Genomic DNA, 27,590 nt, shown 5'->3' with positions numbered 1-27,590 from the left:
TCCCTGCTGCAGGCAGATGTATTGGAACACATGGAGAATGATAGACCTGGAGGATGCAAGAGCTAGGGTGTTTGTGCATGCACTTTCATTTTAGTTAGACCCTATTACAAATGCCTGAATAAGTATAATGTGGATCTGCAACTCTTGGCAGCCTTGACTGTTTGAAAGAACCCCCTTTCTTTGTTCCTAAGTGTTATGCAGCATTTTCTCTTTTTGGGTGTTCCTTGGAACTCTATATGTGGATATTCAGAAGGACAAACAGGTTAATGTGCAGCATAAAGTTCTTGAGGCTAGATAATGGACAGTGAGTGATCAAATAAGTTTGGGAGTCACTACAGTGGTACCTCGGGTTACATATGCTTCAGGTTACATACACTTTAGGTTACAGACTCCGCTAACCCAGAAATAGTGCTTCAGGTTAAGAACTTTGCTTCAGGATAAGAACAGAAATTGTGCTCCAGCAGCAGAAGGAGGCCCCATTAGCTAAAGTGGTGCTTCAGTTTAAGAACAGTTTCAGATTAAGAACGGACCTCCGGAACGAATTAAGTGCTTAACCCAAGGTACCACTGTACAAGGAGCAGTGTTTCAGAGTGGTCTCTTTGATAGCTCAAACTCTGCAGTAGGGACAGTAAGCCTCAAAATGAAACCAGGTCCAAGGCTGCAACTTTGCTTTTGCAATCTAGCTGCAGGGACATCAGGACTGATAACCATGACAGACATAACCTTGGTTGGAGACTAAGGATATATCCGCACTGGGCCTAAGAAGGAGCCCTCGAAGAGGAAGAAGCCTGCATTGTTGTCACTGGAACTAATAGAGCCCTGATCTCCAGAGCCTTCCACATTAGTTTTAGTGGTGGTTTTTGTCTGTTTAATTCTGTAAGCTACATTGTGTGTCCAAACACAGAAAAACAGGGTAAAAATAATAAAAGCAAACAACCCCATATCAGTAATTGAGAGGATCTCTTTCAGAAAGTATGTGCATGAAAATCCATTGCATATATTTGAGTGTTTGGGCAGAAAGACAGTATATAAATATAGTTAGTACTGTAAATAAATAAGTAAGTAAATGAATTCACAGCCATGTTGTGTTAACTTTAAACAAGTTAAGGTGTGTAAAAAAAGCACAAGATGATGCCAAAACAAACAGGTGCTTGTTGGGGTTTTATATCTTGTAGGAAACACTCTCTGCTGACTGGCAGTGGGTCTGCTACGTGTAGCAGGTCCCTCTCATAACTCCTATTCCATAGTCACAGTTTCGTCCCAAGTCCCTTATGTTATAATTTGGGTCCCCTGAAGGGGCCAGTATTCCTGCTTTTGTCAAATCGACTTGAGTGATGGCCGAAGGAGAATGTGTATCTCAGTTTAATTTGGCACACCTGTAAGAGGAAATAAACATTTTCTAGTACTATAGGCAAGTGCTGCTTTGAGAAACCTTTGCACGGTTTGGACCTCCCAAGTCAGATGGCATGATTCACGTTTCTTCCATGGTGAGTTATCGTCCTACTGAGTTTTGCTGGCAAGCTGGCCGTTGGCTGGATTGCATCATCCAGATCCTGATAACCAGGTTAAAATGACATGGAGGTGCTTGGCTGGCCTTGCCACCTTAATTGCCCTTATTGTTGGGTGCATGCAGTCAAGCTAAACATCAAGGTCTGTTTAAAGTAGGTTGCATTCACTGAGCCATCTGACAGTGCCTCAAAATGACGCGGGAACATTATTAGGATATTCTTTATATGTAGCTTCAGTATCCACACAAGAGAACAGGCTAAATCCAAGCCAGCAGCATAGCTGTCTTCCCTAGCTTAGAGAAGAAAGCACAGAAAATGTTGTTGCAGCGGTTGGATGCGGCTCTCTCTGGGTCACAGCTTGTTCACTAGCCTGTGCCTGAACAGATTTATATAGGAATCCCTTAATTGGCTCGGACTCCTGCTGGCAGATATAAACTGCCCTCTGCAGAAAAACAGCATTATCTTGAGTGAGGTCTTCTGATCTGCTGTCTGTATTCCCGTTGCAAGGGTGGGGTGTGACAGTTTAGCTTCTGAACTTTTCCATTACCTTCCTAGTAGGGATGCATCTAAGCTGTGAGAATTCCTTCCCTTCCAGAACAAAGAACATAGACTTTCCGAAGACCCTTCTGCCTTAGCGGCTGTCTTCTGTCTGTTCATGCAGATGTATGTGCATGCCCACTCCACTTAACATACCACTGCTAAAATGCTTTTGAGGAGCCAAACTTGTGGCTGGGCAACCTTTCCTTCTCAGTTATAGGTGGGAAATTGCTTTTATATCACAGCAAAAGCACATAATACACTTCAGGCCATTCAGCTGTGATATGTCCATTGGTCGTGGAATCTATATGTAATTTGTTTTCTTGGTTTTAAAGAACATGTATGCAAAAACTCCCTCGTTCTCCTTGCTTCATAGGGACCGTTTTCAAAACTTTAGAAAGCTCAGCCTAAAACAAGACACAGGAAAAGGACAGTTTCCAGGGTCTATGGGGGGGGACCCGGTTTTTTGTCCAGAGTTCTAGTTCTATCTTGACGTTTCTACTGCATTCCCATTCTGTTCTTTTAAGTGTTCTTCCTTTTATTGCTTTAGCATACCAGTCAACGGCAAGCGATGGTCTCTCTAAAGGTATAGCAAACATTTGGATCAAATTAGACCAGCCTTCCTCAACAAGTACCCTATGGAGTACAAATTCTGATCGACTCCAGCCAACATGGCAGATGGCCAAGAGATTATGGGAGTTGTAGTCCAAAACATCCGGAGGGAACTAGGTAGGGGAAATCTGAACTAGACCATTAAAATAAAACAGGTTATTTCATTTATAATATTTATGTCTTGCTTGTCCATTAATAATCCTGAAATGGTTAGGTTTAGTATTGTCATTATTATGTAATAACACAGTTGAGTGCAGGGTTTCTGTTTCCTCGGTGTAAAAACATGTCCCAAGGGAAAAGGCTGCTGTCCTGGCAGTAGTAAAGCATAACCACTTGTCAGTAGTAACCTTATCAAACCCTAGTGTGTTCAACCTAACTGGGGTAGCTCAGTCGGTAGAGCATGAGAATCTTAATCTCTGGGTTGTGGATTTAAGCCCCATGTTGGGCAAATGATTCCTGCATTGCAGGGGGTTGGACTAGATCACCCTCTTGGCCCCTTCCAACTCCATAATTCTATGATTCTACATGAGTAGTTTATTAGTAAATCCTCTGACCCAGCAACTCCATATGCTTCCAGTGGCCTGTTTGCTGAAGCTCTAGAAGACAGCCTGTGAAAGCACATGGGGCTCATTATCTTTGCTTCTCTACCCTCTTGCTCATTCTTTTCTTAGGATGCTTTAAAAAGTAAAATAAACCCGTTTCATATATTACATCTGGAAAGCGACTGCAGTTTCTAAAGTTCAAGGTGAGCAGGTTTTGTCCATGACTTTGCAAAATTTCCTCACAACTGCAATAAATATTCCACAGTACAGTACTTGAAAAGAGGTAGTGAAGGCATTCAAAATTGGAATAAGAAAGATTTCAGTTTTCTGAAAAAAATATTGGTCTCTTATGAAGGCAGAGATTATTTAGGACCTAAGGCTCTTCCTTTGCTTTCTGTTTACGTACTTCCCTTCTTCTGAGTCAGAGCTTTCATGACTCTCATTTCTAAAGCACCAGATGCTTTAGATATTTAGGAAAGAATAGGTCTATTTATTTATTTTTAATACAATGCAATCTTGCTTGAGGCTTTCTTGTTTTCTTTCATTTGTAGAACAAAAAATAAATAAAAATGGCTGCAGTCTTGCTTTTAAGTACACTCTAGATTTCCCTAGGCATAATTTCCTGCGCCCTGCTAATTCCAAACCCTGCCTGCAGATGTTGATTCCAGCTCTTATCAGCCCCATCTAGCATGGCCAGTGGTCAATGCAACATCTGGAGGGCCAGTGATCCCTGATCTACTGCAGGCATGTACTATAAAATATTTTCACCTTTCTCTCGAGCTTATTGTGCAATGGATCTGTATAGTTCTTTTAGAAGATGCAAAATCCGAGTCTGACAGTCATTGGAGACACTGTATATGTTGTGGCAGAAAAGCAGTGGCAATTCTTATGTGCCATGTTGTCGGCTATTTAAATACCTGGTGGGTTGTTTTTTTTTAGCCCAAATGCATGTAGTTTTAGACTCATACAAATGTGCATTACACTCAGAAGACTTTGGTATAATAGATTTTTAAAATGTAAAATCCCTCTTAAATATCAGGTTTGTGTTTTTATTTAAAGCAGCTAAAGCCACAGTGATTGAAGTTGGTTGTAAGAAAAGATGTTGCTTTATTGTTCCCAGAAGTTTATTAGACAGGCTTCTTGATTCATCAGGAACGCAGTGAGCTCCAAAGGGTTGTGATATCCTCAAAGTGTCCTGTTCTTCTCTCTCACACACATACACAGAAAATCAGCACTGTCAGATTTAGCAGCGTTTCTTTATCTTGCAAAAGCAAAATGTTGCCTGCAGATTATAATAACCCACTTCCTTGCCAGCCCACTTGCCTAGGTAACTATGTTAACCACATGTGTTTCAAAATATGAGACACAGCTTTTACTTTCCCAGGTTAGTGGCTATTTGCAAGCCTGCTCCTGTTAAAGGGGAGCGGGTGAAGCTAAGGTTAAAAATTTCACAAACTAATTTGAAACATTATAGACAACAGACTAGAGAATCCAAGTGTACCAGTTGTATAGCAAAATACAGTTTTATAAGATTCCCATTGCGAACTCCCATTACTGTACTCTTGCATTCTTCACAGGACATGAATTTATCTCTTGTTGAGGAACAACTGTGACTGTGTGCAGTCCTCTTAATCCCTGAAATAGCAGGGTTCGGCCTCCTCCCTGTAAATGTTGCAGGAAATTACCATCTTCAGCTTCTCTTATGTGAATGTTTTTTTTCTCCTTCTCAGCCTCCTCCTAATCAAGAGTTGTCCCAAGATAGTTCTCTAGGTCCAGAGTGGAAAAGGGATGTTTGTTGCTTAGATACGGCTCTGGGAACCACACCATTCGCCCCAAAGCATCCTGCTGTTTACTTTTAATAGTGACCAAGCTTTTGCTGGTTTGCTCTAGAGGGTAAAGCTGTTGCAAGTTAAAGCTTTCAGTGTACTGATTTTTGGCAGTAGCCTGGATCCTGAATGTCGCTCCAAAAGAACATAGTGTTGCCGGAAGCTGCTGCCTTTGTTTATCCTGGATTATGTAGGGTGACTTTGGAAGAACTGTGGTGACACTGCTTGGTGGAGCTGTGGTAGCGCTCCTTCTGTTCCACAGGCTTTATGTGCCAGGACTGTGTTCAATGGGCCTGGCCACCAGCAGCCTCTGCGGTGGAGTACCTGTCATCCGTCGCAGAGGAGCGCATGTTGAGCCAAGGAACTCGGTTGCTGCTGCGTGGCCTGTCCTGGAAGATAGGCAGGCAGGTATGCGCTGCTCAGAAGGCATTAAAAGCATAGAAGAGGTAAGCCGGGAGCCAAAAAAGGAGTTCAAAGGATGCTCAGAGGACACTTTCGCAAGTCAGCTGGGGGTTGGGAAAGTCTTGTCAGTAGTGCCCAGGGGACCGTTCATTGGAAACTGGCAGCTTGCAACTTGGCTAAATTCCTAGACTACATTGCTTTATTTTTCCTACTCAGTAGTGGGCTCCGAACATAGAAAGCTTCCTTATATAGAGTCACACCATTGGTTTGTCTAGTTCAGTATTGTCCACGCTGACTGTCAGTGGCTCTCCAGGGTTTTGGGCAGGAGTCTTTTCCCAGCCCTAACTGGAAATAGCAGGGATTGAAACTGAGACCTTCTGCTTGCAGAACATGTGCTCTGCTGTTGAGCTATAGTCCTTTCCCATAGAGTCCTATGCCATAGTGCCATAGAGTCCTGACCTCTCTCAAAAGTCAGGAGGTGCCATCGGTTTTACAGATGTAGGATGCGTGTGTGTGGACTTTTGGTGTTGCCCCAAAAGCAAATCTAGAAATACACACACACACACACACACACACACACACGCAAAAGGCACTTAATGCAATATTCTCCAGGCCAAAGGCTTTCTGTCAAATTGGCAGTGCTGCCAGTTATTAAATGTACTTTCAGTATTGCTGCGGCTCTGGTTCCATGCTTATGTGCATTGAACTGATGCCACCAGACCTGATTGATAAGCTGACTGGTTTTAAGAAACCTCCATCTTGATGTAGTCTTAGAGTCATGCTGAGTCTTCCTGGTTTCTCTCTGAAAACACTTTTCCTGTCAGAAGAATGTGCTCAGCTGAGGCATAGGTTGCCCGAGTTCCAATATAGAAAGCGGTCACGGAAATCCCTTTGGCTTGTGTCCTGTCAGTGTCTGATAGGACCTGTCCCTTGGCTTTTGGCTGCCTCTCAAATTTGCTGGAATTTGTTTATTCCAAATACTTCATGACAGAGGAACAAAAGAATCATCAGTGGTCTGGACTGTTTGTTTTACTATACAGTGGTGCCCCGCAAGACGAATGCCTCGCAAGACGGAAAACTCGCTAGACGAAAGAGTTTTCCGTTTTGGAGGTGCTTCGCAAAACGAATTTCCTATGGGCTTGCTTCGCAAGACGACAATGTCTTGCGAGTTCCTGCTGTTTTTTTCCCTCCCCCCCTTTTTCTAAGCCGCTAAGCCGCTTATCAGATGATCCGATCAGCAGATAAGCCGCTAATAGCGCTAATTCGCTAATCCGTCAATGGGCTTGCTTCGCAAGACGAAAAAACCGCTAGACGAAGAGATTCTTTTCGTCTTGCGAGGCACCACTGTACAGTAGAAAGCTTCCTGTCTGGCTGTAATCATATGAGGATGGTGGGATTAGTTTTTTTTTAGTGTAAGGCTTCTGTGAGAAGGGGAAAAAAGGAAGCCCAAGGTCTCCTTATTTGCCAGCTCTCTTTCTTCTGCTTCCTGTCTGCCATATTCCATGAACCCCCACCCCTCCTTCCTCTCTGCTACGGGGACTGGTTTGCAATGAAGACAAGAGTCCTCAACCTAGAGCTTCAGTTCTGATCCATTGAGATGGTACACTCCAGATGGGAGTGTAACTTCCATCATCCCTGACCAATGGTCATGCTGTCTGGGGCTGATGGGAGTTGCAGTCCAGCATCATCTGGAGGGCACCATGTTAGTTATCCCTGCATTAGGTCGAAAGGATGTTTGCATAATTTACCTAATTCTACTCCCCACCCTCTAAAGAGGGTTTTTGCCAAATTCTAGCTTCTGGCATGTTGTAAACCTAGCAGGTGGCACTGTGAGTTAAAGCACAGAGCCTAGGACTTGCTGATCAGAAGGTCGGCGGTTCGAATCCCCGCAACGGGGTGAGCTCCTGCTCCTGCTCCTGCTCGGTCCCTGCTCCTGCCAACCTAGCAGTTCGAAAGCACGTCAAAGTGCAAGTAGATAAATAGGTACCACTCCGGCGGGAAGGTAAACGGTGTTTCTGTGTACTGCTCTGGTTCTCCAGAAGGGGCTTAGTTATGCTGGCCACATGACCCGCTGTACGCCGGCTCCCTCGGCCAATAAAGCCAGATGAGCGCTGCAACCCCAGGGTCGGCCATGACTGGACCTAATGGTCAGGGGTCCCTTTACCTTTTTTAACCTAGCCCTATCACTTTAAAGGGGGCCTGTCCATGCACATGTGGAAATCTCCTTCCCAGGCTTTGTCCGTAGTAGCATGCACCTTCCCCTTAGGTGCCCCATCAGGTAGGTTGGTGTTCTGGGTATTGGAACACTTTATCCCAAGTTTTACAGGCCACCTGGGGGAAAGCTGAGTGCATTTGAGTGCAAGAAAGTAGAAGCATTCCTTCTTGCAAAGGCAAACTGTACTGAGACAGCTCCTGTGTGTGTTCTGTCACTTGAGATGTGTTAAGTCAGCTGTTAGCTATATCATATGCTTACCTTGCAATTAGTTTCTCTTGCTGTTCCACTGCTGAGTGCCACTTGCAGCCATTGCTTCCTATATCATTGCCTGTTTCTCGGCATCTTCTGTTATTGTAGGAGATGGGGCTGCAAGAATGAGAAGGGGGAAATGGCTTGTGACTGGAGGGGGTGCCTATGCTCATCTAAAGCTTTTCTCCTAAGATTAGACGTAAACGGCAAGCAAAAGTATGGATATTTGAGACTTCTTTTCAAGTTGGCGACATACAAAATATTCTAAAGCACTTAATAAAGAGAGTAACTGTGAACATGACAAAAGCAATGCAACAGCAATACAACAGAAAAGCAAACATGTTCCTCAGGCACCTTGGAGAACGTTTACAAAAGCAGGCATTGCATGCTGGCTTAAAGAGCATCAACTTGAGCACTTGGGCAAAAAAAATGAGAGGCACAAATACAAGATGGGTGACACCTGGCTTGAGAGCAGTACATGTGAAAAGGATCTAGGAGTCTTGGTTGACCACAAACTTGACATGAGCCAACAGTGTGACGCAGCAGCTAAAAAAGCCAATGCAATTCTGGGCTGCATCAATAGGAGTATAGCATCTAGATCAGGGGAAGTAATAGTGCCACTGTATTCTGCTCTGGTCAGACCTCACCTGGAGTACTGTGTCCAGTTCTGGGCACCACAATTCAAGAAGGACACTGACAAACTGGAACGTGTCCAGAGGAGGGCAACCAAAATGGTCAAAGGCCTGGAAACGATGCCTTATGAGGAACGGCTAAGGGAGCTGGGCATGTTTAGCCTGGAGAAGAGGAAGTTAAGGGGTGATATGATAGCCATGTTCAAATATATAAAAGGATGTCACATAGAGGAGGGAGAAAGGTTGTTTTCTGCTGCTCCAGAGAAGCGGACACGGAGCAATGGATCCAAACTACAAGAAAGAAGATTCCACCTAAACATTAGGAAGAACTTCCTGACAGTAAGAGCTGTTTGACAGTGGAATTTGCTGCCAAGGAGTGTGGTGGAGTCTCCTACTTTGGAGGTCTTTAAGCAGAGGCTTGACAACCATATGTCAGGAGTGCTCTGATGGTGTATCCTGCTTGGCAGGGGGTTGGACTCGATGGCCCTTGTGGTCTCTTCCAACTCTATGATTCTATGATTCTATGATTCTATAACTCAAGGGAGGGAGTTTCACAGGGTGGTTGCCACAACAGAAACAGACCTGCTTTGAGAAAAGATCTTACTCTGCACGCTCTTCATGCTGTCCAAAGGAAAAGGTTTGCAGAGCAATGCTTTCTCAGATGATCTCAACCAGTGGGAAGGCGCAGTATGGTACTCCTTGTGCAGGGAACTGCTTCTTGATTTCCTCTGCCCACCCCCACCCCCAGCATGCAGTTTCCTTGTCTTCAGTTATCAACCCTTGTTTGTGTTTGGTAGCTTTTGAGAAGCTGAGATTGGAAGGTGCTCCCCTTGGGTAACGCATACCTGGGATCCAAGTGCTTATGAGGTTTAAGTGTGTTGGGCCAAAAACGTGGACTATAGCTGGGGGTGGTGGTCCTTGTTTATGTTGCTCATTATATGCAACCTTCTGCAGTACTGCTTGTAACGGGTTGTTCGCAAGGGAGACTTAATCTTAAAAATTGAAAGATTATGATTGGGGCTGTGCATACTTTAAAATAAAAAAACCTAGAAAAATATCTGAATACAGGACTATACAGTGGTACCTCGGGTTACATACGCTTCAGGTTACAGACTCCGCTAATCCAGAAATAGTGCTTCAGGTTAAGAACTTTGCTTCAGGATGAGAACAGAAATCGTGCTCCGGCGGCGCGGCAGCATCAGGAGGCCCCATTAGCTAAAGTGGTGCTTCAGGTTAAGAACAGTTTCAGGTTAAGTACGGACCTCCGGAACGAATTAAGTACTTAACCCGAGGTACCACTGTAATGACCAAAATTATGCAAGGGGTGGGAAGCTGAACAGATACAGATTCAACCAACTTGCACCCGTCTCTTTTGTATGCATAATTTTGTTTCTGTGCCTGCATAGTGCCATAGAACACAACTTTGGATATGGCATGTGACCTGTGAGCAGTTTTGGGGTAAGGGTGTTGGTGAACATTTCCAAGCGTTAATATTTAACTTTTTTTTAGTCGAAGTTCTGCTGTTGAATGATGAAATTAGCGAAGAATCTATCAGTGTTAGTCCTTTTGGGCAATATTATTATAACCCACGTGGTGGTCTGTTAAATGCAGACAATGTCTAACACTGTCTGTCTCAACCCTTTGGGCTCTGTAATTCTCATCTTAGCACATATTAACAGGTTGGAAACTCAGCAACTTGCAGGTATCCAATGCTGCTAAACCAGCAAGATTGCCGGACTGTGAAACTGTAGCACACTTTTGCTTACCCTCCCTGGTGTACATGACTCATGATGAGCACTTGCTGAATGGAGTCCTGACCAAAACTCTTAGGCAGCTGATGCCAGGCATCCTACGTTTGCAGGGTACAAAAACCAGTGGAAATTGCACAAAGTGGAAGCTGTAGGAATGGGGACATAATGTGTCGGGGAGAGAAGGGGGCGGGGAGAATACATTTAATGCAACAAAGAAAGAAAAGCCTAGTGTTTGAAATTTCAGAATTGCTTCACCATAAGACTCCTGCCTTGGTTTTAGTATTATCACTCAGCAGAAGTATAGAAAACTTGGTTCCTGAACCTAACAAAAGCAAAAAAAAAATAATCATCTAAAAAACATTTGTTTGATTCTTTGCAAAGAATGCACTTCTATATTGGTGGTAGGAGCTATAAGGAAACTCCCAAGTACAGTGGTACCTCGCAAGACGAACGCCTCGCAAGATGGAAAACCCGCTAGACGAAAGGGTTTTCCGTTTTGGAGGCGCTTCGCAAGATGAATTTCCCTATGGGCTTGCTTCGCAAGACGACAGCCCATAGGGAAATATCCGGGACAGCGGGGAAGCGCAGCGCGTCTTCCCCACTGTCCTCGGACCTCCTCCGAAGCCGGGCGGTGGGGCGGGAACGCCTCCTCCCGCCGCCGCCGGGCTTCGGAACGATGCTCCGAAGCCGGGCGGTGGGGCGGGAACGCCTCCTCCCACCGCCCGGCTTCGGAACGATGCTCCGAAGCCGGGCGGCGGGGAGGGAACGCCTGCCCCCGCCACCCGGCTTCGGAGCATCGTTCCAAAGCCGGGCGGCGGGGAGGGAACACCTTCTGAAGGCGGGCGGGGGGGCGAAAGTCTTTGCTCCCCCCTGCCTGCCTGTCCCGGAGGGCTTTTGAAGGCAGGCGGGGGGGAGCAAAGACTTTTGCCCCCCGCCCGCCTTCAGAAGAGGTCCAGGACCTCTTCTGAAGGCTGGCGGGGGGCAAAAGTCTTTGTCCCCCCTGCCTGCCTTCCCAGGGGCTTTTAAATCGCCCCGGACAGCGGAGAAGTCCTCCGCTGTCCCGGGGCGATTTTAAAATGCCGCCCGCCAGCATTTTAAGATCGCCCGGACAGCGGAGAAGTCCTCCGCTGTCCCGGGGTTTTTTAAAATGCTGGGGGTGGGAAGAAAAGCCCTTGTGTCCCCCCCCCCCAGCCTTCAGAAGAGGTCCGGGGACAGACTGTCCCCGGACCTGGTCTGAAGGCGGTTTCCCTAGGAACGCATTACAGTGGTACCTCGCAAGACGAATGCCTCGCAAGACAAAAAACTCGCTAGACGAAAGGTTTTTCCGTTTTCGATTTGCCTCGCAAGACGAAATTTCCCTATGGGCTTGCTTCGCAAGACGAAAACGTCTCTCGGCTTTGTTTCCTTTGTCTAAAAACAAAGACATGTTTTGTTTATAAAGTTAATTTATTTTCCCTTCAATTTTTGAACTGCTCTTTACAGTATGTGTGACTTTAAAGAGCAGTTAATAAACTGTTGTTGTACCAAATTTGGCTTTGTTTCGACTTTTTTTGACCATAGGAACGCATTAATTGATTTTCAATGCATTCCTATGGGATTTCGTGATTCGCAAGACGAAAAATTCGCTAGACGACAAAAATTGCGGAACGAATTAATTTCGTCTTGCGGGGCACCACTGTAATTGATTTTCAATGCATTCCTATGGGAAACCGTACATCGCAAGACGAAAAACTCGCAAGACGAAGAGACTTGCGGAACGAATTAATTTCGTCTTGCGAGGCACCACTGTATTTCAAAATGTTCTTCCCATGTGCTATAGTGAAAATACTGATCTATGATGGCAGACTTCACTTGTGTGATGTTGTCAAGCAGAGGCGCCAAGTTGAGCAGAAGATTGAAAGGGAGCCGATGACACACACATGACATAGGCTTGATGCAGGGACTCCAGGAGGAGCCAGGGGGTGGAGCTGAACGTGGTGGCAGCATGGCTTCAGTGATTGATGGCTCCTCCTCTCTGGCACTCAGCATCCTCCTCCTCCTCCTGCCGCCACCAGCCAGGAGCTGCTTCCCCTCATCCTTCCCATCCATGGCAGCAGCAGCAGGCGGAGCTACCAGCCACTGAAGCCACTCCACTCTCAGCCTCCTCCATCCCCTGATTGTTCTCAAATATTTTATCGGGGGACCCGAAGGGACCTGGGCCCCTTAGAGTTGGCACCTATGTTGCCAAGAGAGTCTCTTTATAATCAAGGGACTGAGGTGTATTTGCAAGTCAGGTGTTTTTTTTTTTTTATAAATATTTTATTCAGTTTTCAGATACAAAGATTATAAACATAGACTAAGAGAAGAAATAAGCAGAACAAGAAAAAGAAAAAAGAAATAAAAAAGAAAAGCCAACTGTTCAACACATTTTTTAAATAACTAACTGGACTTCCTCACATCTCCCTTACCCTGCATTCTTTATAATAAAGTTTTCAGCAAATTATTACCTTGTTTCGTACCTTATTTTGTACTTTTCAAATACTATGCCTCAAATTTTTCATACTTTCCATCAATTACTTATCTCCTAAATTATGCATAATATTACCTTAAAATTTAACCTTTTCATACTTAAAATGTAATTTCTTAATTCACAACTTTAGTTGCTGAAGCTATAGTTTCCGAATCGTGAAAATTTTTAACATTCATATAACTTATATTGTTTTTGTAAATAGTCCTTAAATTTTTTCCAGTCCTCTTCCACTGTTTCTTCTCCCAAATCTCGGATTCTGCCAGTCATTTCAGCCAGTTCCATGTAGTCCATCAATTGCGTCTGCCATTCTTCCAGTGTGGGCAGATCTTGTGTTTTCCAATATTTTGCGATGAGTATTCTTGCTGCTGTGGTCGCATACATAAAAAAGGTTCTGTCCTTCTTTAACACTCTCTGGCCGACTATGCCCAAGAGGAAGGCCTCCGGTTTCTTGGTAAAGGTATACTTAAATACCTTTTTTAACTCATTATAGATCATTTCCCAGAAGGCCTTCACTTTAGGACAAGTCCACCAGAGGTGAAAGAATGTCCCTTCAGCCTCCTTACATTTCCAGCCAGTCAGGTGTTAAATGGGAGTGAAAGGCCATGGGGGGGGGAATCTGCTTGGGATGCATGTGAGGTTATTGGTGGTCTGCCCACTTGTAAAGAAAGTGCATTCAGTTGCTGTCTCTTTCTCCCTTGCAGAACTCATCATGTATCATTTTTGCTGCCAGACATGCCAGTGCTTCTACGGTAAGCTGTTCTTTTTCATTGCTTGTGGGTTATTTGGGGGAGATGAGTTTGGGTGCTCTGGACCCCGGCTACACCCTGTACTGCTGGGAACCTCAGGTGAAGAGAGTGCTGCTGTGCCCAGGTCCCGCTTACAAATTTCCCATTGGTATCTCATTGGCCGGGGACCCGGGTGGCACTGTGGGTTAAACCACAGAGCCTAGGGCTTGCCGATCAGAAGGTCGGCGGTTCGAATCCCCGCGATGGGGTGAGCTCCTGTTGCTCGGTCCCTGCTCCTGCCAACCTAGCAGTTCGAAAGCACGTCAAAGTGCAAGTAGATAAATAGGTACTGCTCCAGCGGGAAGGTAAGCGGCATTTCCATGCACCGCTCTGGTTCGCCAGAAGCGGCTTAGTCATGCTGGCCACATGACCCGGAAGCTGTATCCCGGCTCCCTTTGCCAGTAAAGTGAGATGAGCGCCGCAACCCCAGAGTCGGTCACGACTGGACCTAATGGTCAGGGGTCCCTTTCCCTTTACCTTATCTCATTGGCCATTGTGAGAACAGGATTCTGGTCTAGTTGGACCTTTGACCTGATCCAGCAGGACTTTCCCTATGTTCTAGTGCAGGGGTCGGCAAAGCTTTTGTGGGTTGGGCCGGTTCATTGTCCTGCAGACGCCGCGGTGGGCCGGAGTGTGCACGCATGCGCAAACACTATTTCTGGCACTCCTTCTGGCGCTGAGGCGGTGGGTGCCTCTTCCCATTGGCTGCAGGAGCTTCCTGCAGCCAATGGGAAGGTGGCCAGCGTCGCAGAAGGCGGTCCCTGCTCTGCTTTGCGCCTGTTTAGCATGGCGCATGGGAGCCAACCGAGTGGGCGGCAGGGGTCCATGGGCCGGTTAAATGACCCCCATGGGCTGCTTGTGGCCCATGGGCCTTAGGTTGCCGACCCCTGTTCTAGTGTTTGCCCCAGGAAAATGTCCATAAAGCATACTGCCTGTCTAGTGACTCACTTTGTCATTTGTACTTGAGAGAATGCAATCCGTGCTGGATTTCTTAATTCTCACCCACTCTTTATTCTACCCCATGTCTCTTGCAGTACTAGGTTACTGGCATTTACTTAACTTTGTGTGTAAGATCTGGCTGCACTTTTTTGTTTCCAGAACCTGAAAGATGTTCTTGCAAACATGATACCTAAGGAGCAATCAAGACTTAAAAGCTTCAGGCAACAATATGGCAGCACAGTCATTGGTCAGATCACTGTGGATATGGTAAGTTCTTCCAGTGTCATCACTGTAGTAGAATATCCGAGACATTGTATCCTGCAGGAAATTCCATCTCTACCTGCAGGCTGCTACCAGTCTAAAGGAATGAGTTGCAAAGAAGCCCCTGTGCTGTGCTACATTTGGGCATTTTGTCTCCTTTTAAAATGTCTGGAGTAGGGGCTGGGCAATATGTGGTTTTCAATATCACCAGCTAAACATTGTGGTATACTGATATATCACGATGTCTGGAATAAGGATGGAGCTATGTAGAGGCTGGCTTCACGGTTTTCCCCGCATCGTGATTTTTGTATAGTGCATGCACAAACACCATGATTCATGATATATTGCCAGGTCAAAAATTATGAATTATCACGATACAGACTTCAAACCAGTATTGGATGATATATCAATATATTGCCCAGTCCTAACCTGGAGAGAAGTGGTTAAGCGTGGCCTGGAAAGTTTCACAAATGATGTCTTGTGACTTCTTTAGTCAAGCCAATAACATGGGGTAGGATTCAACTAGGTTGCTGTGTGCACAGAGCAGAGGTCTGCTTGTGCAACAGGATTTCAACCCCATCTTCTCCCTGTGCCCTCTAAATCTGCTCTGGTTAGGGGAACCCCTCAGTACAGCTTTAGGTGGGTGCACAGGGAAGGGGGGGGAGAGTCAAGTTGCATGAGTGGGACCCATTGTGAAGAAGAGTTTGGATTTGATATCCCGCCTTTCACTCCCTTTAAGGAGTCTCAAAGCGGCTAACATTCTCCTTTCCCCTCCTCCCCCACAACAAACACTCTGTGAGGTGAGTGGGGCTGAGAGACTTCAAAGAAGTGTGACTGGCCCAAGGTCACCCAGCAGCTGCATGTGGAGGAGCGGAGACGCGAACCCGGTTCCCCAGATTGCGAGACTACCGCTCTTAACCACTACACCACACTGGCACGCATACCTCACTTAGCACTGCATTGAATTCCACCCATGAGACTTAGGGCATGGCAAAGCATCAGCAGGGTTTGAGGATATTAGTGACACTAGAGCACTTTTTAAAGGAGGAGGAGGAAGAACAGTCGGTGAATAAAGGGATATGGGTCAAAGACAAGATGCATGTTCTGGTGACAACTCCAGAATAAGCTCTTGGCATCTCAAGCTAAAGGCTGTCAAGAAACAGAACTAGAAATAACCTCTGCCTGGGACCTTGAAGAACTGCTGTCAGTTTGAGTAGATAGTACGTGGTTTAAATAAAAAAATGGTCTACTTCAGGCATGTCTATTTCAGGGGCCTAACCCGGCCTGCTGGTCAGTTGAATCTGCCCCTGTGGCAGTTTATTTCCCAGGGTAAAATACTAAAAAAACCTCAACAACTTTGGTTGGCCCTTTGGTCGGCCCTCGCGGCTCTTCACTTCATCAAATCTGGCCCTCTTTGAAAAAAGTGTGGATACCACTGATCTACTTCATTTCTCAAGTAGCCATGTTTTTATTATGGAAGCAATTGAATATTTGTTGTTGAGTTGTTAGCCTTCTGAGTTTGAAGTGAGGCATAGTGAGCATGGAGCCTCCTAGTGCAGTGGTCCAAACTGTGAATATATGTACTCACTGCAAAAAAAAGGGTGGCACTTAACTGTAACAACTTCATGGTGAGTAGCGGCACCTATTCTATTAAAAAATCACTGGGCACAAGGGTTGGCAACTCTGCCTCAAAGCTGTGGTATCTCCTAGATCAGAGCTTTTCAAACTTTTCATGTTGGTGACCGACTTTTTAGACGTGCATCATTTCATGACAGTTAGTTTTACTAGCAAACTGGAGGTTAAACAAACCTTATAAGAGATAACGGACACCTATTGTGTGACACACCTACACACTTCAGCCAACACACTAACTTGTTGCAACACACAGTTTGGAAAGCTCTGTCCTAGATGATGCAGCCCTTGTGAGCAAGTCTGGAGGGCTTCATGCCTAGCCCCTTGCAAGGTAGCTGACATAAAGGTAACATTTCGTTAAGAGAAAATGCCAAAGAGAGCCCAACTGCTGTTAAAGCAAAGAGGTCACATTACTAGTTCATTGTTTGCGGTACCAAGGCTTTCTCTAGTGTTTAGATGCCAAATCAGCTTCCTGATTAGACTAGTCTCTAAGCAGTGCTGATTAGTATCTCCTGCTTTGTTTCTGAATCTGAAGTTCATTTAATTAATTGTTTGCGAAGTGGTGCCTCCTCCAGCTTTGATGCACAGTAGCAAGGTTTTCTGGGTGCCAGCTGGAAAGCTGAGCCTCGACGGTTGTTGAAAAGGACTCTGTTCTTCAGTCTGGTTTTTGAGGCCATTGACAAAAGGGGAAGAAGTATTCAAGCCAGAGCCAAGGTTATAGGAGATTTGCCACTATGCTTCCTGGTCTCTCGAGAACTTACAGAGGTGACAAGGAGTGGGGAATAAAGCTATCATTTTGGCAAAACAGGGCATTGGAAACAATTCCGCAGCACAATCGTCACCTGGTACACCTGAGACTGTTATGCAGTCTTTGTTCAACGTATCAATTTATTCTGGCTGCAAATTTTGGGCTGTGCTGAAACTTTGGGTTAACTTAAACCAGGGGTGGTGAACTGCTAGCCCATAAGCCTTCCCTGGTGGCCTATCAGCGCCCCCCCCCAACTCAATTTTTCAATAGTGCCATTACCACCACCAAAGGAAGAAAGTGTGCAAAGCACCAGTGGGGACAGAGGGATAGTATTTAGCATTGATAACCTTGATACCTCCTATATGAAGTGTGAAATTGCTTAAGGGAAAGAAGAACCTAAGTTATCACGCCTTGCAGCAGCAAATTCCATAGCTCATGCACTTAACAAAGAAGTATTTCCTTTTGTCTGTCCTAACTTTTTACCGCTTGCATCTTTTGTCCCTAGATCTACGGGGGCATGAGAGGCATGAAAGGGCTAATATACGAGACCTCAGTCCTGGACCCAGATGAGGTAAGTGAGGCCTGAGGTTGTAGTAGTCACAATACCTGTCAGGCCGTGCAGCCTGTCCATGGAGATGTATGAATACCTCTTAATCTGCCTTTGCCACATCTGCAGGGCATCCGTTTCCGTGGCTACAGCATCCCCGAATGCCAGAAGCTACTGCCCAAAGCCCCCGGAGGCGCAGAGCCCCTGCCCGAAGGGCTGTTCTGGTTGCTGGTGACAGGAGAGATCCCCTCGCAAGAACAGGTAAGGAGACAGGAGTGGCTGAAGTAGAGTCTCTGAATGGGAGGCTGCAGCTGATACCTTCAGCCCTTCCTTGAATGCCATTATGCAGCCTGGGGTTTTTTTGTGAGTGTCTGTGAGCAGGCAGGGAAAGCACTGAGGTGTCTACATGGCAGAAGGAGATAGCAAAGGGCAGAGGGAGGCTGCACGCAGCTCAGCACCGATTCCTTCGTTTTTACTGAGGCAGAGCTTTGTGTTTTCTCCGTTCAGGTGAGCTGGCTGTCCCGGGAGTGGGCCAAAAGAGCTGCGCTGCCTTCTCATGTGGTGACCATGCTGGACAACTTCCCCACCAACCTTCACCCCATGTCACAACTGAGTGCCGCTGTCACCGCCCTCAACAGCGAGAGCACTTTTGCCCGTGCCTATTCAGAGGGAATCAGCCGGACCAAGTACTGGGAAGTAAGCACGGGGACGGGCAGCATTTCGCGTGTGCAGAAGAGGTTCGAGGCCTTTGCGGGCTTGGCAAGCAAATAATGGGGGAGGCGGGTGGGCAAGCTGTAAGTATTTTCTTCTGTAGCCTCTGATCGATGGCATCTGGAGGTGAAGTCCTGAAGCTACGTACCAGAAATGCAGGTGGTTTATTATACAGTGGTGCCTCGCAAGACGAAAAGAATCCGTTCTGTGAGTCTCTTCGTCTAGCGGTTTTTTCGTCTTGCGAAGCAAGCCCATTGACGGATTAGCGGATTAGTGCTATTAGCAGCTTTTAGCGGCTTTTAGCGGCTTATTGGCTTAGCAGATAAGCGGATAAGTGGCTTAGCGGCTTAGAAAAGGGGGGGGAGGGGAAAAAACCTGCAGGAACTCGCAAGACATTTTCGTCTTGCGAAGCAAGCCCATAGGAGATTCGTTTTGCGAAGCACCTCCAAAGCAGAAAACTCTTTCGTCTAGCGAGTTTTCCGTCTTGCGAGGCATTCGTCTTGCGGGGCACCACTGTAATCGTCTACATAAAAATGGGCTTTGTTGTTTATACCTGTAGGCACAAAGCATAGACACTTAACATAGGGTTATGGCTGTGTAAAGAAATTTGCGTTGTCTGAGCCTCGTCCCTTTGTGTGAGCTGAAAACTGAAAATTGTGCACTCAGTGTTGCAAGAATAAGGTCTTGAATGTCAGGATGGTTCTTGCTGAATGTTAAAAAGGCTAGGGGGAAATGTATCTGAAGCTTTCATTGTCAGAGAGTGGTGATGATCCATGCCCTGCAGCTTAATCCCCAAAAACGCTATGGCAAACACCAAGAACTCCAGTGGTGGGGAACTTTGGGGCTTCCAGATGCCATTGGATTCCCATCAGCCCCAGCCAGCATGGCCAGTGATCAGGGGTAATGGGAGTTGTAGTCCACAACATCTGGCAGGCTGCAGCTTCCCCATCCCTGCATTGGTTTGTCTCGGGTCTTCATATTGGGGAGTTGGGCGTACTGATTGGAAAGCTGCTGCCAAGATTGCTGAACACCCTTTGTCCTAGGATTGATTTGCTAATGCCAGGTGCTGATAAAATTGTGGAGTTTGGGGCTGTGGGCATGGTCCTTCCTGCTTCTGCACCTAGAGGTGGAAGTTGCTCCAGAAAAAAGAGACACCTAATGTGTCAAGCCTGACCAAGCCCTGCTGAATGCTGCCATATTTTGACTTGGAAATACGCCAGCCCAGTTCAGTTTTTGTTTCGTGCTGATCCTCAAGTGCATGGTAAAGGACAGGTGTCAGGTGTGTGACAGAGACAGAGACAGAGAGACAGACCTTGGTCCTCACCATGCGGAATCCCAGTCACTGCCTTTTTAACATGAGACCTTGAACAAGATGACATGTGCCTCTGGTCTGACCTAAAATGTGTGTGCACACCCTCGGCACTGAAACAAAGAGACTTTGGTCTCTGGCCTGTTCCAATTCTGCCGGCCTGTATCTGCCCTGAAGCATTGCTGTTTGGAGTAAAGGGGTAAAGTATTGGGATGCGGGGAGGCAGTTAGTAGTTCTGCTGTTCATTAACCTTTACCTGCTAGTCCCCTGCCCAGCCAATGCACTGCAGTTAGACAAGAGAACAGGTCCTTTTCCGTGGAATACTCATGGGGTGCCATTCGTATCATTTTGATCCCAGGCATTTGAGGGTTAATTCCTCCAGCAGTTGATTATATATTTTATCTGGATGATTTTGGGGGGAAACTCATCTTTATATTGGGGGATGGAGGGATTTGTTTCTAGGGTGTTCTGGTATTAATACCACTTTTAAATTTGTTTATTGAGTTCTCCTGGCAATTGCCAACAAATTGCTTTGTACATTGCAGTTGCCGGCAGATTGCTTTGAGACTTATTGTGGAAAGTGACTCATAAGAAATAATAAAAAGGTAAAGGGACCCCTGACCATTAGGTCCAGTCGTGACCGACTCTGGGGTTGCAGCGCTCATCTTGCTTTATTGGCCGAGGGAACCGGCGTACAGCTTCCGGGTCATGTGGCCAGCATGACTAAGCCCCTTCTGGCGAGCCAGAGCAGCGCTCGGAAACCCTGTTTACCTTCCCGCTGGAGTGGTACCTATTTATCTACTTGCACTTTGACATGCTTTCAAACTGCTAGGTTGGCAGGAGCAGGGTCCGAGCAACGGGAGCTCCCCCCGTTGTGGGGATTCGAACCGCTGACCTTCTGATCGGCAAGTCCTAGGCTCTGTGGTTTAACCCACAGCACCATCCACGTCCCTAATAAGAAGTAATAGTTGTTATTATAAAAGAGTAGAAATGTGTGGCAGGAGTGTGATTCAGATGCCAGTCCCCTGCCTATAAGCCCATGAAGGAAGTCAAGCCCATGTGACTCTTGGAAGAATAGGCAGCAGTGCTTATCAGCATTCCTAGGTCTGTTTATACATTCAGGACAAACAGTAGCAGAGTCTTGTGGCACCTTTCAGATGAGTATATTTCATTTTACAGCCGCAGCTGCTTTTGTGCTCTAAGAGTTCATCCCATGAGATGCATGCATGAAGACAGAATACAAAGACTCTTGTTGCAGACTGTACGCAAGCCGCTCTAGTCTTCATGTTAACTGTTGTAGCTGTAGCCAGCGAACAGATCATATGTCCCTGCTCTGGCGGGATTGGAGGGGGAAGACCCCCTACGAGTGGTTCCTGACTTCTACCTCCCCTTCCCCTTCCGTACCTTGCAGTTTATCTATGAGGACTCCATGGACTTGATTGCCAAGCTGCCATGTATAGCTGCAAAGATTTACCGCAATCTGTACCGTGAAGGCAGCAGCATCGGCGCCATCGATCCCGCCTTAGACTGGTCGCACAACTTCACCAACATGCTGGGCTATAATGACCCCGAGTTCATTGAACTCATGCGCCTCTACCTCACCATTCACAGGTAAGTCTTACCTGTCTTTGTGTACAAGAGAGGCTTGAAAGAGCTGTGAGCTGATGGAGCGACGGAAAGAACTGAGGCCTGAGCTTTTGTGCGTTTAGCACTTGTGTCCTTCCCCCACACATCCATTACTGCCAGCGCACTAAGCATTGGTGCAATTTCCCCCATATGCTCTCTGTGCTTGAGCACAATGAAGGTGCTCAGCAAGCCTTCCTGGGGAGAGTGTTCCACAAACGAGGGGCCACTGCAGAAAAGGCCCACTCTTGTGGAGGAGGCACACAAAGAAGGGCCTCAGATGGCGATCACAGGGTCCATTCATATGAGGAGAGGCGGTCCCTGGGGTCCTTTTAGGCTTTTTTTTTTTAATATAAAATATTTATTAAAGGTTTTAAACAATATAACACCATACACATACACAACCCAAAAGCAATAAAAAACACCACCACCAAAGTGAGAAAAAACATACAAAAAAAGAAAAAACAACCGACAAAAAATCATATGAAAGACATAAAACATAATTAAACTTCATGAACCAAATTTCCATAACCCTCTTTTCTGACTCCCTCACATCTCCCTTTTCTGTGTTCCCATTTATAAAATCATGTTCAGCAATACTTCACCTTCTCTCAAAACTTGTTTTAAATTATACGTTTCAACTATTATGTCTCCAGTTTGCCCTTTGTTATCAAATATTTGAATATTTAAGCTTGACATAATATTATTCAAAATTCACCTTTGTTCTTATAGTTCAGTTATTTTCCTGCTCCTTTCCGCTAAGTCACTAATGCCATGTTATCTTAATATCCTGCATCATTCTAGCATTCATACAATTTCCTTTAAGGCTTTATAGGTCAAAGTCAGCATTTTGAATTGGCCCGGAAACTGATTAGCAACCAGTGAAGTTGGGTCAGGCTCGGCGCAATATACCGTATTTTTCGCTCTATAATACGCACCAGACCATAAGACGCACCTAGTTTTTGGAAGAGGAAACAAGAAAAAATATATTCTGAATCCCAGAAGCCAGGACAGCCAGCGGGATCTCAGTGCAGCGATCCCACTGGCTGTCCTGGCTTATGGGATAGCCGCACGCTGTGCTCCGGAGGCTTCGCATTGCTTTCGCTGAAGCCATGGAGCCCACATTCGCTCCATAAGTCACACACACATTTCCCCTTATTTTTTGGAGGGGAAAAGTTTGTCTTATTGAGTGAAAAATACGGTAATCTCAAACCGTCTTTTCCCGGTGAGCAACCCAGCTGCCGAATTCTACACCAGCTGAAGTTTCTGAACTGCCTTCAGGGGCAGCCCTACGTATAACGCATTGCAGTAATCTAACCTAGAGGTTGCCAGGGCATAGACAGCAATAGTTAGGCTGTCTAGGTAAGGGCGTAGCTGGGCCGCCAGCTGAAGCTGATGGAAGATTGTCCATGCCTCTGAGGCCACTGGAGCATCAAGCGACAGCAAAGGATCCAGGAGTACCTCCAAGCTCCTTCAAAGGGAATGTAGGTAACTTCCCATTCGTCCAACCACCCACTAACAGTGCCCCAGTTATCTGGATTGAGCTTCAGTTTGTCGGCACTCACCTTTTTTCTCTAGTTGACAGTGGTTTTATTGCCAACAGGCATAGCACTTAAGCATCTGATATAATCTGTAGCCTTTTGCGACAGTTGAGATGTGCAGGGAGCTGGGTGCATAGTTCAGGGGTTAGAGTTTCCATGTATAACGTCCTAACTTCAATCCATGGAATATTCTGTTAAAGCAGTAGGCTTTAACCGGTCTTGAAAGACCTACATTGGCTCCCAGTAAGTTTCCGAGCACAATTCAAAGTGCTGGTGCTGACCTTGAAAGCCCTAAATGGCCTCGGCCCAGTATACCTGAAGGAGCGTCTCCACCCCCATCGTTCTGCCCGGACACTGAGGTCCAGTTCTGAGGGCCTTCTGGCGGTTCCCTCATTGCGAGAAGCAAAGCTACAGGGAACCAGGCAGAGGGCCTTCTCGGTAGTGGCGCCCGCCCTGTGGAACGCCCTCCCATCAGATGTCAAAGCGATGAATAACTACCTGACATTTAGAAGACATCTTAAGGCAGCCCTGTTCAGGGAAGCTTTTAATCTGTGATATTTAACCGTATTTTTTGTTTCTATGGAAGCCGCCCAGAGTGGCTGGGGAAACCCAGCCAGATGGGCGGGGTACAAATAATAAATTATTATTATTATTATTATTATTATTATTATTATTATTATTAAATATTTAACCCACCTTTAACCCAAACGTGAATTTGGTGTCCCATTTCTAAATCTTCCTTTTACCATATGTTTGTATGCTGCTACTCCTGCTGCTGTTGGATCAAGCTGTGACCCAGCACTTGGTCCCATTCCATCAGCCCAACTGAGAGGCCTCTGCCTGAAATCCTGTTGCTAGTTGGGTTAATATGACTTCATATGTTCCATGGGTAGGCAAACTAAGGCCCAGGGGCCAGATGTGGCCCAATCGCCTTCAAAATCCTGTCCAGGAATCAGTGTGTTTTTACATGAGCAGAATGTGTCCTTTTATTTAAAGTGCATCTCTGGGTTATTTGTGGGGCAGAGGAATTTGTTCATGATTATTTTTTTCAAAATATAGTCTGCCCCCCCCCCAACAAGGTCTGAGGGACAGTGGACAGACCCCCTGCTGAAAAAGTTTGCTGACCCCTGAATGTTCTCTTAAGCGGCTCCCTCTAGTGGCAGAGACCCCTAACTTTTGTTTAACCCTCAATTGGGAGCTACATGTTACAAGGGTAATGTTACTTTCGCCCCGGTAGGTTGTTTCTTGCAGCTGTGGTGTGCTGGGGCTGTAGAATTGTAGAGTTGGAAGGGACTCCGTTGGGTCATCTAGTCCAACCCCCTGCAGTGCAGGAATCTTTTTGCCCAATGTGGGGCTTTAACACACAACCCTGACGTTAAGAGTCTCATGCGCTATTGACAGAGCTATCTGAGTGTGCTGAGAAAGCCGCTTTCGTGAACATCTTTCATGCTTGCATATGATGACCATAAAATGAATTCATTGTAACTGCTATTGTACTTCTGGAATATTATGTGTGTCATCTTTTCTGTTCAGGAAGAAATGTTGGTGAGAATCTTAATTTATTAACCATTGGCCAAATGCATACAAAACTTCATTTCAGTCTGCTTGCTGTGCGCTCTAAGCTTCCTTGTTCTCTGCTGATTTCCCCCCTCCCCCTTTGTTTTCTGCAGTGACCACGAGGGTGGTAATGTCAGTGCCCATACCAGTCACCTAGTGGGCAGTGCCCTCTCCGACCCTTACCTGGCTTTTGCTGCAGCCATGAATGGTCTGGCTGGCCCACTCCACGGTCTTGCAAATCAGGTAGGGGGCTGCATTGCCGAGCAGGGCTGGCAAATCTTGAATTTGGCGGAGAGCCTTTAGGGAGCCCTCCCTGTTCTTGCCCATTATCAGCAAATCTCACGGGCTTTTTTGCAGGAAGTGCTGGTATGGTTGACGAACTTGCAGAAGGAGCTGGGTGAGGATGTGTCCGACACGAAACTGAGGGATTTCATCTGGAATACTTTGAACTCTGGCAGGGTGAGTGTTGGCGGCATCAAAGCCTTAATGGGGCAACGGAGAGAGGGGGTGCAGTTGGGAGGAAACTGTAGAGATTTAGGTTGCAGTGAGGTCTGTTATAAAATGGGGTGGGGGGGCACAGAGAGACCACACTGGCTTATGGGGTTTCAACTTGTAAACTCCACAAAAGCATATATGCGCAGCCATATTTCGGTTTTTGTTTTGCTTTTTAAGCTGAGCTTCTCAGGAAGAGGAATTCTGTCTAAAGTATTCATTCTTCTTTTTCCTGCACTTCCCACAGCCCTGGTGCCTTTCCCCTGTCCTATTTTATCAATTCAATGTGGGGACTCTTAGAATAGCAACTCATGTCCTGTTCTGTGTTAGAAAGGAATATCTTCCCCCTCCACCACGTTGATTACATGACCACAAGGAGTGGCCTAAATGTATTTTAAGGATGCGTAATTATCCCCCAGTTCTTCTTCAGCAGCCGCTGGGAAGTGAAGCACGTGAATTAGCTGCAGAAGAAAGGCATTGATGTACTAGCTAGTGGATTCCCAGTGACTTTGTAGTCTCACTTGGCATAGAAATGGGGAGCAAAAACAGGAAGTCAGGTGCTGGGAGTCATCAACAATGGGAGAAGACAAACAAGGACTTCAAGTCAGTCCATGCTATGGGCCAATAGGGCACTCCTCCTAGAAACCAGCCAGGAGACAGTTGCCAGGATGAAGCTGCACAGAAAATGGATATGGCCGCCTAGATTTTCTCTTGCTGTCTGTGTGCAAATATATATTTCACACGCACACAATTTCCAATCATGATCTCATTCCACAAGCTTTAAACTGCTGTAGGGCTGGGGGAAGAGGAGGAAGCTCCCAGGTGAGAGCTGGGAGGGTTTCCTCTTCTGTATGTGCAATAAGAGCTAAGATACAGTGATGGAGGACCTGGTATTCACTTTCTCTTCTTCTCTTCTTTATTTTCTTCCTTCTCTTATTCTTGCTTTTTTCTTATCTCTCTAGATTAGTTTGGCTCTTACTGTATTTTATGTTGGAAACCTTTAATAAAAATTGAATAAAATCTTAGACTGCTCTAGGGCTTGTTAAAACAGGTCAGTGTTAAAAATGATTGCGAGCTGGTGGGAACTGCCTAAAGAGTCCCACAGGCAGGATAGTGGGGGCAGGTGAGAAATCAAGGGTAGTGGTGGCACTGTGTGAAAACCCATTGATCAAGGTGTGGATGTTGGCAACTATGAAGGGGGCTGAGTACCTGCCTCTTAACCCCTTTGCACATCATATTGGGTACCACCCACAAAGTTCTGTCAACGTCTCATGTTGCAGGTGGTTCCTGGCTATGGCCACGCAGTGTTGAGGAAGACGGACCCTCGCTACACCTGCCAGAGAGAATTTGCGCTCAAGCACCTTCCCAAAGATCCCCTCTTCAAGCTGGTGGCGCAGCTATACAAGATTGTCCCTAATGTGCTGCTGGAACAGGGCAAGGCCAAGAATCCCTGGCCCAATGTGGACGCACATAGTGGGGTCCTCCTGCAGGTGAGCTAACTACCTTTGGCAACCCTCTTGAGGGCGGAGACAGAAGCCCTGGACTTTCTCAGCTAAAGGTGCCTGCTAGAATCTGGGCCCTACAAGCACCTTTCTCAGGACTGAGCACTGGGGAAATATTTCCCTGGGAACTCGCCTTGCGGGCTCAAATAGAGGGCGCTCTCAGCCCGGATTAGTATCACACTTTGCCTTGGGTCTGAAACAGGATCATCTCGCCTTGCATGGGGGAAGATTTAGCACTGCCTAAAACTTACACTTTTGGCCAGAAATGGATGGAACCCGCCATATTCAGACCAATAGGTGCAGGGAATCTTGTGATAAGTATCTTTAAAGGATGAGGGTTTTTTTAAAAAAAATAGTTTTGAAGCTGTTGTGGTTTTGAGAATTTGTTGCACTGGCTCCTGCTATTGCAACTGTTTAGTTGCATCCAGCCCATAATATAAGGGAAGGATAAAAGCAGGGTTTGAAAAACATAGTTGAGACCTAAATCACAAAATGCCAAGCTGATTAGGACAGAGGTGGATGTGTCACTCTCAAAAGCAGTGCAACGGAGAAGTGAAAGGAGAGTCCTGATAAAAGGTATTTTGTGATGGGAAACTAGAGCTCTCAGTCACAGACTACTTCTCCCTCGCCTCTGCCTGGTGTTTTCTGTTCATGTGGAGCAAAAAAACCCCAGTATCTTAGAAGCTCTGAAGCCTGCACCTTAGGCCACCTTGCAATCTGAGGGTCAGCTGCCTCACCTCATCAAAATGACACCAGGTGACTTGTTTTCACCTGTTGTGGTGGATGTGGCTGTGTTGTGGGTAAAATGGAGAAGGCCTGGTGAACTTTATGGAGCCAGAGGTTCCCAACAGCTGCTTTAAAAACACAAGTTGGCTGGACACTGTAGGTGCACCTGTGTTCAGTTCAGTTATGGCAGTGTTTCCCAACCACTGTTCCGCGGCACACTAGTGTGCCGCGAGATGTTGCCTGGTGTTCCGCGAGATGTTGCCTGGAGGGAGGCGGGCGAGTCGGGCGGCGAGAGGCGGGGCGGCGAGGAGAGGCCGCCCAGCGCGGGGCTCTCGCCGTCTGCCTGGCTGGCTGCCTGCGAGCTCGGTGGGCAGCGCCTCCGTCCGCAGCGCCCGCCTCGCGGCTCTCATTCCCTGCCAAAGCTCACCCAGCCA

General features: G+C 46.4%; 1 protein-coding gene across 2 annotated transcripts in view; it reads left to right on the top strand.

Moving 5' to 3' along the window:
* CS (citrate synthase) overlaps nucleotides 1-27,590 on the top strand; it is a 35,850-nt gene that overhangs the window by 4,928 nt on the left and 3,332 nt on the right. The window contains exons 1-10 of one of the 2 annotated variants that reach the window (XM_081181432.1): nucleotides 5,298-5,471; nucleotides 13,485-13,532; nucleotides 14,667-14,774; nucleotides 17,654-17,719; nucleotides 17,825-17,956; nucleotides 18,203-18,391; nucleotides 21,127-21,326; nucleotides 24,550-24,679; nucleotides 24,794-24,895; nucleotides 26,209-26,418. In XM_081181432.1, coding sequence (XP_081037558.1) covers nucleotides 5,313-5,471; nucleotides 13,485-13,532; nucleotides 14,667-14,774; nucleotides 17,654-17,719; nucleotides 17,825-17,956; nucleotides 18,203-18,391; nucleotides 21,127-21,326; nucleotides 24,550-24,679; nucleotides 24,794-24,895; nucleotides 26,209-26,418 — 1,344 coding nt within the window. In that variant the 5' untranslated portion in view covers nucleotides 5,298-5,312. Of the gene's footprint in view, nucleotides 1-5,297; nucleotides 5,472-13,484; nucleotides 13,533-14,666; nucleotides 14,775-17,653; nucleotides 17,720-17,824; nucleotides 17,957-18,202; nucleotides 18,392-21,126; nucleotides 21,327-24,549; nucleotides 24,680-24,793; nucleotides 24,896-26,208; nucleotides 26,419-27,590 lie in introns of those variants that run through there. The other variant, XM_081181433.1, reaches the window with a different exon arrangement.

Source organism: Podarcis bocagei, assembly GCF_964188305.1.
Source record: "Podarcis bocagei genome assembly, chromosome: 2".
NCBI classification, from domain to species: Eukaryota; Metazoa; Chordata; class Lepidosauria; order Squamata; family Lacertidae; genus Podarcis; species Podarcis bocagei.
Note: the sequence above shows the minus strand (reverse complement) of the source record. Positions and strands in the feature narration are given on the sequence as shown.